At 33.9% G+C, this 15,165-nt stretch overlaps 1 protein-coding gene across 1 annotated transcript in view; it reads left to right on the plus strand.

Moving 5' to 3' along the window:
- LOC129226735 (acetoacetyl-CoA synthetase-like) overlaps positions 1-15,165 on the plus strand; it is a 161,268-nt gene that overhangs the window by 84,123 nt on the left and 61,980 nt on the right. The window contains exon 9 of the mRNA XM_054861364.1: positions 14,033-14,189. Within this exon, the coding sequence (XP_054717339.1) occupies positions 14,033-14,189 (157 nt within the window). The remainder of the gene's footprint in view (positions 1-14,032; positions 14,190-15,165) is intronic.

Consider the following 15,165-nt stretch of genomic DNA (forward strand, 5'->3'; position numbering starts at 1 on the left):
AACAGTTTATTTTGAGCCGGGTTCTTGTGTCAGAGTAACATTTTTCGACAGGAGTTGTAAAAAAAAATTTTTTTTTTTTTTTTGCTGTTTTTCACTTGAAAAGGAAACTACTTCTACGTTTCCAATATCAGAAATTCTTTTTTTTTTCCACCCCAGCCTAAAAAAAATGTGACCATGTTCGCAAGCTAAGTAAAATTAATGCGAATTCGCAAAAAAGGGAAATTCGGTAAAATTGATTTACGGAATTTTGAGATCGAATAATTTTCACAGATTATTAAAAGCATTTTCTTTATCCGTTTAATGCACTATCTTTATGCACCTCCTATGCAGTTTTGAGTAATTTTAGATCGTAGACACTATCAAAATCCTCGCCTTTCTTTAAATTTGAGAATACAATTGCCTATGCTTACTATACTTGTATACACTGTTAAAAAAATTTCCTGAAAATAACGGATAAAGTAGCGGCAGCAAAGTTGCCATAAATATTACGTTTCCGTTAAATTATTTTCCGTGACTTAATAGAAGTTCCATTTCTCATTTCTCCATTTAGTTCTGTTCTTCCGTTTATAAATTTCCCGTGATTTATCGAAAATTTCATTTCTCTTCTTTCCGTTGATCTATTTTTCCGTTTTTAAATTTTCTGTGTCTTTACAGAATTTTCGGTTCTTGATTTTTCGTTGCGCTATTTTTTCGTTTCTCATTTTCACATATTTTACTGAAATTTCATTCTCGTTTTTTTATCCTATCTTTAAAATGATATATAATAAAAAAATAGATAACCATTCAAAAACTATATTTTTTTTTATTTGTATTTATTACTCAAATATATTTTAAGTGAAAATTTTGCTTGATATCTTACCTACCATACAGCTCTTTTTCAAACATCTATCACGAAATTTTCAACACCTTCAGATGAATCAAAGTAATCAAATAGTACCAGCAGAAAAATTGATGGATTTGAATATGACACCAATTATCCCTGCTGATACTGTTCGATATTCCCTTCGTCGTACATTGTCTGGGGTGGCATGGAAAAGCATATATGAAAAATAGAATATTTTTATTTGAAGAATGAGTCAAATAAAATACCGTTAAAAACCGGTTGACTTTATCATGCAATAATATACCTGATAGAGAGTATACCAATTTACTGTGTTTAAAAGCAGAATCATTGACATACACGTGAAGAATTTTTGACTCAGAGGATGTATACCCCCCCCCCCCCCGGTGATTTCCGCATTTTTCACTCATTGGAATAGCAACATAGATTTTTAGAGCATAATTATTGTACTTAGGCTAAACATATCAATCAGTTCGTTTTACCCGAAATGTTTTTACAAGAAACTTGCAATAATCTCAAATACGTTGTTGGATGAGATCCCAATAAAATAAATTAAGTATTTTATATTAATTGTTATGAATGAAATCCGGAAAGGAGTAATGAATGTTTCCAGATTTCTAAGCAGTCAAGAAAACTTATTCTTGTCAAAATTTTAATCGTATTTTCAAAGATGTGCTATGCTTTTTCGCAAAAAATATAACAGCAAGAAATACTTTTATTTAGAGATTTAAAATGTTTACTTTCAATCTGTCAAAAAAAAAAAAAAAAAAAAAGAGTGATTTTTTCTGTCTTGCTCGCACACCACGGTCATCCCCGGTTAATACGAAATGTTGGCGTTTAATGGTTTAATGACTTTCAAGAATACAATGCGTTAGAGCAAAAACAATAACTTTATAATAGTTCTGTAAATTCTAAATCAGCTATCATCGGAATTCTATCAAATGCATTAACAAGAAAAATACATTTGTATATTAACATGTACAAAGATATTCAACAATACTTACATGTGACCAGCGGTGCTAAATTTAAGTATTTCCATTGCATCTGGATACAAGTAATCCAATAAATAGCCTTTATTTTAAATGGATAACACGAGATCCTAAAACTATTCACACCGCTAGAACACACAATATGACTAACGAATAGAAGTGTTCGAAGTATTAAGCAAAATAATACACCACAATAATATTCTAATACTGACTCAGTAAAACCCACAACAAATCACCAGGGGGATAAAAACACATCTGCCTGTCTGAAAATGGCGCGAACATTTTTCCAAACGTACAAAGCCCAAAGGCGTAAAAACAATTTCGACATACGAGTATATTACTCTCCAGACATGAAATAGCAAGCTATCTATTTTGTCTACGACATCTGAGCTGTTATTCTAAATACGCTTTTAATTAACAGCATGTAACAGTGCAATTTAAAAAGCAACATCAAAAAGTGACGTTTATCATAACTTGAAGGCTAATCAGAATACTAACAAAGTACAGCATAGCGGCAACCCTAGAAATGGAAAAATCCCGTTTTCGTTATTTCCTTTCGTGATATTTCCGTTGTTGTAAGGAAAAAAAATACGTTTTGAAGCTATTACGGAAATGTTCTATTAAAATCAGTCAGAAAACTAACTTGAACTTTCAGATTTTTGTTAACAGTGTATATAAATGTGTAGGGAAATGTCTAAAAAACTATTTGTTTAAAAATTATTCCTTCTAACACGGGTATGTAGATGTGTAGATATGTTCCTTTAAAAAAAAGCAAATAAAAACTTTTTAACAAAAAAATTGAACCGCCGAAAAAACTGAAAAGCAAAAAATAATAAACCATTTTAATTAAACCTTATTAACTAAGTTCTTAAACTGATGTAAGTATACCTAAGTATATATTTTTGTAATAATTTAGAGTTTTTAATTAACCTTAATAACTCAGTTCTTAAATTAATGTAAGTATACCTAAGTAGTTTTGAGTCGGTGCCAAACAAGCAAATTAATTATTTTTGTAAAGCGTGAGGCGCAGCGGTGGCGTATGGCGACACGCCCCTTCGCCGGAAAATGCCGAGCGTTCACGAAGTTAAACCCGAACGTCGTCGAGTGGTCTCGAAGAAGCACGTGTCGAGTATTTGGCTGCTACTGAGCTTTTGCCTCATATACAACAGTCAAAATGTTTATATCATTGTTCATCATACTGAAGAAGGATTTCTCATCTTGTTAAAAGCTCAAATAAATGGTTTTGTGGGTCATAGTATTATTCAGCGTAAGTATGGCATAACAACTGTAGCCGTTAATTGCATACATGATCCTGAAGATTTTTCTCACTGGTTGTTTGCCTCTCTCGTGCGAGGTCCCAAAGGTTTCAAAGCTCCAACGAGAGGTACTTTTTGTTGTATACGATCTACTAGTATTCATGATTTAATGATGGCGTGTGGAGGGAGCATTTTTTGAAACATTTATGTTTATCGCCGGACATTTTACATTACATTGCTAATTTTATTTGGTTATTTCTTTAAATTTATGTAATTTAGGGGTTTTTTTTTATTTATTGTTTGGCACCGACTCAAAACTACTTAGGTATACTTACATTAATTTAAGAACTGAGTTATTAAGGTTAATTAAAAACTCTAAATTATTACAAAAATATATACTTAGGTATACTTACATCAGTTTAAGAACTTAGTTAATAAGGTTTAATTAAAATGGTTTATTATTTTTTGCTTTTCAGTTTTTTCGGCGGTTCAATTTTTTTGTTAAAAAGTTTTTATTTTATAATTTTTTGTGGCTATAAGCTACTAATGTGGCTATAATCTGTATGCTTATATTTTTGATTACTTTTAAAATATCTACCTACCTTACTTTAGTTATTAACATATATATATATATATATATATATATATAATCATATTTTAACAATTATCTGTTGTGTTACATAAATAATTTTAAAAAAAGCAGGCTTTATATACTAACATAGGTAGGCCTAAAAAATGCTGCTCGGATGAGGAAAAGATGTTTAGAAGAATCTATTAATGAGAAAGAAAAAAGGTTGGAAGCAAACAGAAAGAGAATTACATTAACACATTCACAGGAGAGTTTAGGTCAGCGCGAGGAAAGACTGTCTAGAATGAGAAGCTACAATACCGATAGGTTATTGCAAGAAAGTGATAAGCAGCGCGCTCGTCGTTTAGATCTGATAAGAGAGCGAGTTTCAAATGAAATTGAGGACGAACGTATACTGCGTTTGGATGCTGCTCGTAACCGTTCAGCAATGGTGGTACTTCACGAATCTTCCGAGGAGAGAACTAATCGTCTGAGCGCCATGCGACAAGCAGCTCGCGATCGAAGAAACCAGTGTAACGCAGAAAACTTTAAGAAATCAATTAATGTTTATGCTGACTTGTCGTGTTCAATATGCAAAAAAAATTTGTATCCTCAGCAACGTAGGAAATTGCAAACTAAAAATTTAGGCTCTATTTTGCCTAACGAACTGGTAGCTTTAGGTAATATAATTACTTGTTCACGATGCTCAAACAATATTAAAAAACATAAAACTCCATCCCAGGCCTATTGGAACAAAATGTCGGTAGCTGCAATACCTACAGAAATTGATGAGTTATCGGAAATTGAGAAACGTTTTATTTGCAGAGTAGTGCCATTTCTTAAAATAATAAAAGTTCAAAATCGTTTGAGCCAAGACTGGTGCAAAGGGCAGGCAATCCTTTTTGCTCAGGGTGTGGTCGAGCTGGCGGAACAACTTCCGCTTGAACCTAATCAAACTGGATTAGTGCTCGTAGTAGAAAGTCGTGAAAATTTAGAACATTCTAGGGAGTTTCAAATTGATATAGGTAAACTTCAAGTGGCATTGCAGTGGCTCCTAAAGAATAATGCACTGTATAAAGATGTTCGTGTGCATTTTCCTACTGTGATCGATATTTCTACGATAACACAAATTGCTGACGAATTTGCATTTTGTTACGTTAGCTTTGTTGTACAAACTAACTTATTTGGTTTCCGCTGAAAAAAATATATAACTCCAGCATTTACTTATTGTTAGTACTACTGAATCCAACACACATTTCTTCAAATATCTCGAAAACTCATTTCTGCAGATACTGCCGCTTACCTGCCCACGGCAGTACACACGAGAGACATACAGGTCTGAAGCTCATTCATTGTGAGCTTTTTTTTTTTTTTTTTTGTAATACCCAACTCAGAATCAAAAAATCTTGGAGTAAACAACTAATCACCCCCTCTCCCCCCCCCTTAGGGTAGGAATTTTTCCCTCAAATTTATAGGGGAATTACTTCAGGCTATACCCTTTCTAATAAAAAAAGAACATTCAAAATCGGACTATTCTGTAAAAAGTTATGTGTGGTCATACATTAAAAAAATATATACGTGTCGACTTGAGAACCTCCTCCGTTTTTTCGTCGGTTAAAAATAGTATGTCACCATCACTAAACTTCGCCCTATTTTTTCATACAAATCCTGAATATAAAAAATGTTTGACGACTGGAACTGAAAACTAACCCTAATCACAAGTACCAGAGATTGAGAGGTCTACACTGCCGTGTGCAGGTAAAGGGCTATAACTGCAATTTTATCTTTTTTTTTTTTTTTTTTTTGCATTTTGTCATCATTGTTTGTACGTTAGCTTTGTTGTACAAATTAACTTATTTGGTTTCCGCTAAAAAAAATATAATTCCAACATTTCCCAGTTGATAGTACTGAATCCAGCGCACAATTCTTCAAATATCTCGAAAACTCATTTCTGCAGATACTGTCGTTTACCTGCTCAAGAGAGTACACACGAGAGACATACAAGTCTGCATCTCATTCATCGTGAGGTTTTTTTTTTTTTTTTGTTATACCCAATTCAGCATCAAAAAATTTTAGAGTGAACTACTAATCCCCCCCCTTTCCCCACCCTTAGGGAAGGATTTTTTCCCTCAAATTTATATAGGAACAACTTCAGGCTATACCCTTTCCAATAAAAAAAAGAATATTCTAAATCGGACTATTCTGTAAAAAGTTATGTGTGGTCATATATAAAAAAATCTGTGAGTGAACAACAAATCTCTCCCTTTTCCCACCCTTAGGGTAGGAATTTTTTCTCCAAATTTATATAAGACCAACTTCAGGGTATAACCTTTCCAATAAAAAAAGAATTATCAAAATCGGACTATTTTGTAAAAAGTTATGTGTGGTCATACATTAAAAATCTGTGAGTGAACAACAAATCAACCCCCTTTTCTCACCCTTAGGGTAGGAATTTTTTTTCAAAATTTTTATGGGACCACCTTCGGGGTATACCCTTTCCAATAAAAAAAGAATTATCAAAATCAGACTGTTCTGTAAAAAGTTATGCGTGGTCATACATTAAAAAAAAATATATACGTGTCGAATTGAGAACCTCCTCCGTTTTTTCGTCGGTTAAAAAATGCTCATTGTCACAAGTTAGAGACCCCCCCTCCCTAACTTGGGGCGTCTTCTTTTATTTCATGTATTCAGCAATAGATAATAGTTTCGGATACCAAATATCATTTTAAAAAAGTTTGTTTTACAACCAAATGATGCAAAATTATTATTAGATAGAAATAATGTATTTCTGTGAACTTTCAATTATTTCAAAATGTAAACTTGCCGCTGAAAACATTGAATGTCTCTCCAGATTTCTTAATTCTTTAGAATGTAATATTTCTGCTTTCCCCTCTACATTTGGAAGCACAAAAGCAATTGGGGAACCCAAATAATTATTAACACAGAGCTCTTTTTTAGCTCTCCAAGTTCCTTTTTACTTCCTTTTACAAACGAGCTGATGTGTGCATCACATGACTTCCTTTTACTTCAATTTAATGCCATTTCCCCATCATTGGCAATTTTAATGTGATTCAATTGTTTACTCTCTAAATATCACCAACAATGGCCAAATTAAAATCAAATTTAAAATTTAAAAAAATCGCCAAATTTGTCGCCAAGTTGGGGACAAAACTTGGCGACCAAAAGACTGGCGATATATCGCCAAGTGTCCGACAAATTATAACACCACTTGAGTTTATATCGAAATTAACAATGATTTCCCCACAAAAAGGGGCAAAAGACCCTTAGGACCATCCGAATGCAACCAAAAGAGAAGGTGCACAACTAGACCCCACAAGGAGTCTACGTGCCAAATTTCAACTTTCTAGGACATACCGTTTTTGAGTTATGCGAGATACATACACACATACACACATACGCACCTTCGCACATACGCACATACATACGTACATACGGACGTCACGAGAAAATTCGTTGTAATTTTCTCGGGGCTTGTCAAAATGGATATTTCGAATGTCTGTAGGTTCCTAGGCATATATCCACGTGTGGCCCGGTCGAAAAAAAAACTCAACATTCATTCGGGGGTGAGAAAAATGGAAATTAAGGCCGATTTTGGAGTGAAAATTTTTTCGTGAATACAATATTTCCTTTTTGGTAAAAGGAAGTAATGTATTCGCGAAAAAAATTTCACTCAAAAATCGGCCTTAATTTCCATTTTTCTCACCCCCGAATGAATGTCGAGTTTTTTTTTCGACCCGACCACACGTGGATATATGCCTAGAAACGTACAGAAACCTGAAATATCCATTTTGACGACCCCCGAGTTAATTACAACGAATTTTCTCGTTACGTCCGTATGTAAGTATGTGGGTATGTGTGTATGTATCTCGCATAACTCAAAAACGGTATGTCCTAGAAAGTTGAAATTTGGTACGTATATTGCTAGTGGAGTTTAGTTGTGCGCCTTCTTTTTTGGTTGCATTTGGATGTTCCTAAGGGAGTCTTTTGCTGCTTTTTGGGGGCAAATCATTGTTAAATTCCATGTTAACTCAAGTAGTGTTATAATTTGTCGGACAATTGGCGATATAGCGCCAGTCTTTTGGTCGCTAAATTTTGTCGCCAACTTGCCGACAAATTTAGCGATTTTTTTTTAAAAATTTGGTTTCAATTTGGCCACTGTTGTTGATATTTAGAAAGTAAACAATTGAATCACCATTAAAATTGCCAATAATGTGGAAATGACATTAAATTGGAGTAAAAGGAAGTCATGTGATGCACAACATCAGCTCGTTTCACATATTTTCATTCGTTTTTATTCCTTCGTAATACGTCAAATTCACTACAAATAAATTAGCCTGATCTATACTTTGAGACTCATTTTCATTAAAAGAGCTCATATAGTAATATTTTGGGAAAACGTCTTTTGCTTATCAATAGATTCAATTTTTTTTAACAATGACAAATGAACTTTCATGTTATGGTATGACACATTCATTGTCATCAAAATAGCCCTCACTTTATAAAATTGTGTATCTTTACGTTTTTGTTAATACAATTATGCACGTTATTTCCTTAATATTCCTTATAAGCAGTGGCGTAGCTAGGGTGGGGCGGAGGGGGCGGTCCACCCCGGGCGGCACTTTTTGAGGGGCGGCAAATTAACCCTTTTGATGTTAAAAAATAAACGTATTTTTCAAGTAAGGAAATTATAGTTTTAATCTGTTACTGCAGGCAAAAAGAAAATCTTCGACATGTAAGATTTGTGTCTCTCACTACCAGATTAAAATTACTTTTATACAATACTTTCTGCTTCCTTTAAAAGCTTTCAAAAATCTTTCTTGATAGCATATCAGTACCATTCCTTGTATTTTTCTGAGGGGGCGGCAGCGGACAGTCATGGGACCAGTAGTTTTTAGACTGTAGAAGTTAACTCCAGGAGGTAGAAAACAATGAAGTTTTCCAATTTTCGTTGTAAGAGAGGACACTGGTTAACACTGGATTTTATGTGAGAGTTTCTTAAAAACCTCCTAGTGAAACAAAAACTTTTTTTTTTAACTTCAAGAAAATGGTGACAAGAGTAAGAAAGGGAGGGGGATTGGAAAAATGGTACACAAAACAGTTTATTGCTTATCACAGAGGTGGCTTTATATGTTGCAGGGTTTACTTTGATTTTTCATTCATTGCATAACAAGAGTTCTCTAATTCAAAAGAAGTAAAAGGGATTTCTGTTTTCTCGCTTTTGAGAGTAGAAAACCTATCCAACAACTTTGGATCACATGTTAGTCTATTCCTTATGGAAGGTAATCGAATTTAATTTTAAACATTTGTTTTGGTCCCTCAACTTGGCCAAGCATAGTCTAAATTTTTTTTTAGCGTATTCAGTTTCAAATAATTCCAGTTGGGAACCTTTCCCACCTCCACTCCGTAGTCCAACAGCGTAAAAGATAGGTTCCAAATGTTTTTAGGATGGAGAGCTCTTGAATCTTTCATTTCTTTTCCTGATATCACCAAAGATAGCTTAGAAATACGGTTTTAAACCTCAATGTTTAAAATTTTCTGGGTAGAACCCCGAACCCTGTCCTCTAACGTAGCAAACACAGCCAGAAAGTACATTTATAGGACTTTAATTCTGAAAACTTTCCTGGAGAAAACTCGTACCCTCCGTTCTAAAGCCTCCATATGTAGCCTAAATTTACGTTTTTAAAACTTTGATTCATCAATATCAATTTTTGAAAACAGCGCTTGAAGCTTGACTATGTTTTATCTCATAACGTGATTAAAGATAGCTTAAAATCCGTTTTTCGGACTTTAGTTTCGGAATTTTTCCGAGAACGGTACTTTATTTCCCCCTCCCCCCATGTAACGTCTCCAAAGATTAAAACTGCGTTACGGAAACTTCCATTTTGAAAAATTTCCGAGGTAGGAAAGCCGAACTCCTCAGACCCTTTTCCTAATGTCCTCGAAGAGAGCCCAAAATTTTGCTCATAGAAATTACCTTGGGTGAGACAGCCCGCTAATTTTTCCTCCTGAAAGATTCCTAAGCTTGAAGAAAGGTTTTGGGAGGGAAACCTGCCTCTGCCTCCTTTTGCTCCTAACATTATCAATATCAAACAAAGCCTAAAGTCGGGCGTCAATTACGGAAATTTCCCATGAGAGCGCCCCCCCCCCCTTCTTTTTTTTTCTTTTGTAAGTTTGTAGAAAAATGTTATGTCTTTTTTTTTAATGAAATTTTTAGTTCCAATTTAAATACCCTTGACAGTTTAATGTATTGGCTATTTCCCAACGAAAGGGCAGCAAATTGAGGAACCGCCCCGGGCGGCAAACACTGTAACTACGCAACTGCTTATAGGCACTTTTTATGACTTAGTATCCTAACTTGGAAAGTGTCCCTAGTTTGGAGCGTATTTGGAGCGTATTTTTTATTCAAATTTATGAATAAATCAGTTCAACTGAATTAGTTCGGTGCGAATGAATTCGTCCAAATAAGGGACAGGTACATAGCCGAGATGAATTGTGAAAGAAATTCAAACTAATGCTGCTCAGTTAGCGTAGGTAATCAAAGTTATTTCCATACTTAAAAATCGCATATTTATCCGAAATTTTCTAAATCATAAAAATAACCCATAAAGCTGATAAATCGAAGTTCAACTCACAAAATAGCCTCATAGATAACTATTCATTTATTCTGTAACATCATTTATTTCTTACTGGGGAAATACCAACAGGTGTACCACTCCCAGAGATGAAAACAGTCGGAAAAAAAACGGAAAATTTCCGAAAAAACGGAAAAAAAAACATTTTTTTTCCGAAATTTCCACTTCGGAAAAATTGAAAAAAAAAAAATTAATTATTTCAACTTTTCGGGGTTTTAATTGAAATTTTCAGCAAAAAGTGATTATAATTTTCTCACGCTTAAATTCTGATGCAATTCCCCCCCCCCCCCCGTTTTATGTTAAAATACTGTCTATCATTATATCAAGTTGTTGTATGACAATATAATTTGCATATAGATCAAAAAATGTTTAATAATACTGTTACAAATTCTGTAAATAGTTATCATTATAGTAACGTAACCTGTAAATAGTTTCCTGTATTGAATATACAGCCCCTATACATTCGGCTGAGGTATACGATCCCCTATTTCTTTTTTTTTTTATTGATAAAATTTGTGAATGAAATAAGATAACGGTCTACGCATTTCGAGAAGCATTTCGAATGATGTGGAAACTTTTCGATGTTTTTTTTTAAAAGCGTCCCGCGTGATAAAAAGTGAGTTCAGTTTCGAGTTAGGTTTTACTTGTGAATCGTTGCAGCGGAACGCTGGAGAGCATTTATTGCTCTGTTTTATGAAGCCTTTGGAGCTGTTGTTTTTCGTATTTGGAAGTAAATACGTGTGTAACCGTTGAGTTTACGGTGTTGTGTGATATTTGCTTAATTGCTGATGATTAATTTAGCAGTTGTTGACGATCTTTCCTGTACATAGAGTAAATAAATTTCCTGTATTTTTAATCAAGAACTGTGTCGTCCTTTCAAGAAAGTTGGAAGTCGCACCGGATCCGTTACAATACTTTTTACAAAAAAGCTTAAACCAATAAACTTAGTGAAGAATTTATTTTCATTCTTCATAAAACAAACAAGCATAACTTTAATCACAAAACTATGATTCTGCTGACTGTGCGAACCAAATGTACAGGGTGCGGCAAAAAAAAAACCGGGCAAGCAATTTCCCAAGAAACTCTATTAAAAACAAATAAATTAACAAAACAAAAAAAAATAATATGAGAAGACCTTTAGCAATCAATAAATTTAATTGGTTTCAAACTAGCAGCCTTTTGCAGTTAAACAGAGATGTGACTCCTTATTGAAATTTTCATTCAACCGGTAGCAAGTCATTTAATCAATCCTATTCCCTTAAAGCAATTGGTTTAGAAAATCCAAACTTATGTATAGTTTAGGGTAGATCTTTGACTCTGAAACAGGCCATACAGTGTAATAAATGGGATTGAGGTCGAGCGAGTAGAGCGTCCACTCTAAAGATGATATCATGTCAAAAACAATGCGCCTTGCACCACTCTTGTCTTTTTGGCCATATGAATCGGTGTGGAGGTAAAGGAAAATGTCCAGCCTGCAATGCTGAAGTGTTCTTACGCCCACAGAAGTAAAATAACTTCTAAAATTTCCTTCTGGTTCACTTTTTGATTCATTTTATGCCCCTCATCCACAAAAAACTAGAGATTTTTTGTCGTTTGTGCTGATTCCATCTCAGACCAAGCCTGACTTCGGGTTTTGGCGATATCTAACATTTTCTAAGGCGCTTGGAGTGTCTACAGACCAAATCCTATGGTTCTGGGGGGTGTGAGCGGATTGAAAGGTAAATCAGTGAAAGGTATCTTTTCCAGCGTGGACTTGCCCGTCTCAAATGTTTCTGGCATCTTTGGAGTCATACGAATGCCTGAACTTTTTGGAACTCGTAAAACTTCTGTGTGAGGTGTTTTTTCCCTTAGTCGTACTTATCGGTCCCAAATTCTCACAAACGATTGCTTTCGCGGAAACCCAAGGATTTCATTGAACCCACTTTTGGATGGCCTGACGATTAACTGAAATGTTCACTGTTTGTTTTTGTACCCATTCCCAATTATCATTTCCAAGCTACTTGAAACTGAATGCCGTTTCAAATACTGTTTGTCGAGAGACAACACGCAAACGAACTGTCGTTCTACTTGGTTAAACAACTTAAAATAGCAGGTATTTTGCTAAAAATTGTAAGAAAACCGAAAACAATACGTGAACTAGGTAATATATTGTAAATTGTTTTCTAATAAAGAGAGAAACAAAAATAAACTAAGCACTCATTAAAATGAAATTACCTTTCTTTCATTCGATGATACAATTTTTGCCCGATATATTTTTTGCCGCACCCTGTATACTGCCGTGCTAAGCAAAAAAGGGGAATTTGCAGGTGGGCTCAAGCTGAGATATTGTATTTTAAAGTGTGGCTCTTCCATATATTTGATTCAGATGTCTTTTTTTTAAAGAATTTTTCAAAACAATAATTCATGATCAAATGACCCTAAAATATTTTATTTATTAAGTAAAATTCGAAACAGAGAACAACTTGGTTATAATAACTCAAATTTGTTCAAAAGTGCTGCTATGACTACTTTTACTACTGATCTTAGCACGTCCGTATGAATAAACTGAAACTGTAGTTTACGTTTTGGTTTAGCTTAAGAAACACCAATTTAGTTTTGCTTTGATCTGAGACTGGATTGGAAAAAATCAAAACTCAATAGCTTTCATTTTCACAGTAAAGTTACATTGTATTATTTTTCTTTAAAAAAAATCAGTCATGTTTGAAAGTCGAAAATTTAAATTAATACTTCAAGTTTCAAAGGCAATCTAAAATAGAAAATGTAATTGTTACGATTAGACACACATTACCCAATATTATTTGTTGAATGACAACTTGACTTATTTCTGGTGTTTGATCATGAAAGCTGTCAGTTATAAAACAAAAAGTTTTTTTTTTTTGTTTTAATTGATCTTACCTTTATGTGTATTTCTGTTAAGCAGGTGAGTGGATAGCATATATTTCTTAATGCTTAACTCTTTATATGTTCCAAGAAACACAGAGCTATTAAGAAACCATAATTTTATTCATAAAAAAATCAAATTTTCTATTTTTTCCAATTTTTCCCGAAAGAAACCGGTAAAAAACCGGTTTTTTTTTCGCCATTTCAAAATTTTCGGAAATTTTACATTTCTAACTACTCCTCAAAACTGAATTCGGCAAAATGTTCTAAGTTTGGATACTGTCCCAAGTAGGGGCACTTCAATGTATTTAAAAGCCATAAAAAGAAGCAGTATAGATTTCCCATCAGATTTTTTTAATTTTTTTTGTCGGGCTTCTCATCGACTAATGGCATAGATATCGTCCACAGAAGTAGAACAAAAAATGCGTTTTACAGTTGGCCTAGATGACGATAACTATATAAATACCTATTTATGACTACGGTAAATATTTCAAGACGAAGTTTATACTAATTCAAATTGAACTAAAAATAGATTGTAAAAACTTACAAAAGCTAAAAAGTTCATTCACAATAGAGTTTTCATCATATTTTCCTCTTTTTTTTTTCTTTTTATAAGTAAGAATTTTAATTGATTTCCCCTTCATTTTTTTTAATTAAAACATGATTTTAAGAAGGAATTTGTAGAGCATATTATTTTAAATAAATCATTTATATCATTTATAAATAAACGGAAGTTTGTATTAAAATAAAAGTAAGATGAAAAATACTAACAAATACTCAGCATTTCCGTTTCTGGTCCAAAATGAAAATGTGACTCCCTAATATGCTTGTTTTGAACTTTCTAGTGTTTCCATTGAAGATTTTCTCAGACCAGTCAGAGAAAATATCAGTAAATGTGGAGCGAATATAATTTTTGAACAGCTTCCGTTTAACTATCCTTTCAGCGTATTTTTCACTTCTGGCACTACAGGTTCTCCAAAAGCTATAGTTCATTCCCATGGGGTAAGTAAAAACGTTTCTTATTTGTTTAGAAATTATTTGCTCCCCTATACAGGGTGTTTAAAAAATGCAGTTTCACTTCGAATGACGAGAAAAATTGTTTATGAACATAGAATGAAACGGAATAGCTTCGGATGTAGAAGACAAATGTAACTGAATGTTGAAATCGATAATCATTGTATGTCCTAGACATTGCTGATAATACGCACGACGGGGTTCGCAAAAGTGACGAAACAGGTCATAAGGAATTTTTCGACATTGTCTTTCCATTTGCAATTTCAATGCTTCAGTTGTTCTTTTCTAGGTTTCGTAGATGTCGGTGGTTGTCTATAGCGTTTCTTGTTGACGTACTGGACGGTGCTTTGAATTTGTCTCTGACACGGGAAATGGACCGGCAATTTCGAGGTGATTTTGCGAATTCCATCTAAAGGGTATTTTAATTAGAGCGGACAGATGTTGAAACGAAATAAAACAAGCTGTGTATGAGATATCAACGAAATTATTTATTTATTTGAAAGGACCATGTTGCCAGTTTGCATGGAATGTCTCACCATTTTAATGTCTATCGCGGCTTCTCATGCTGACACGAATCAGAGTGGTCCGATTTTCGATTACTCTGCTACATAAATCCGGCATAATTCGTGATATTGCCTAGTCAATGAAGGTGAAAAAAAACTTCCTCGAAAATAATTAGGGGAAAGTAATTTTTTTTGCAGGACGTTATTACTTAAAGTATACACTAAACAAACTCAAACACAAAATTCTGACCCCCACCCCTCTTGCCTTCTCCCGCACCCTTCCGAAACATTGCAAGATTAGTACTATAATTATACACTTTTTGTATCGCAACTACTAAGGGGAAAGCTGTTTTTTTCCCCCAAGATGTTAGTATACAAAGAATATACACTGCTTGACAATTGCTAAGGAACGAATGATTTGCTCAAATTTGTGCCTCAGACAGCTGGCCAATGGAAATAAA

This window comes from Uloborus diversus, chromosome 7 (genome assembly GCF_026930045.1).
Source record: "Uloborus diversus isolate 005 chromosome 7, Udiv.v.3.1, whole genome shotgun sequence".
NCBI lineage: Eukaryota > Metazoa > Arthropoda > Arachnida > Araneae > Uloboridae > Uloborus > Uloborus diversus.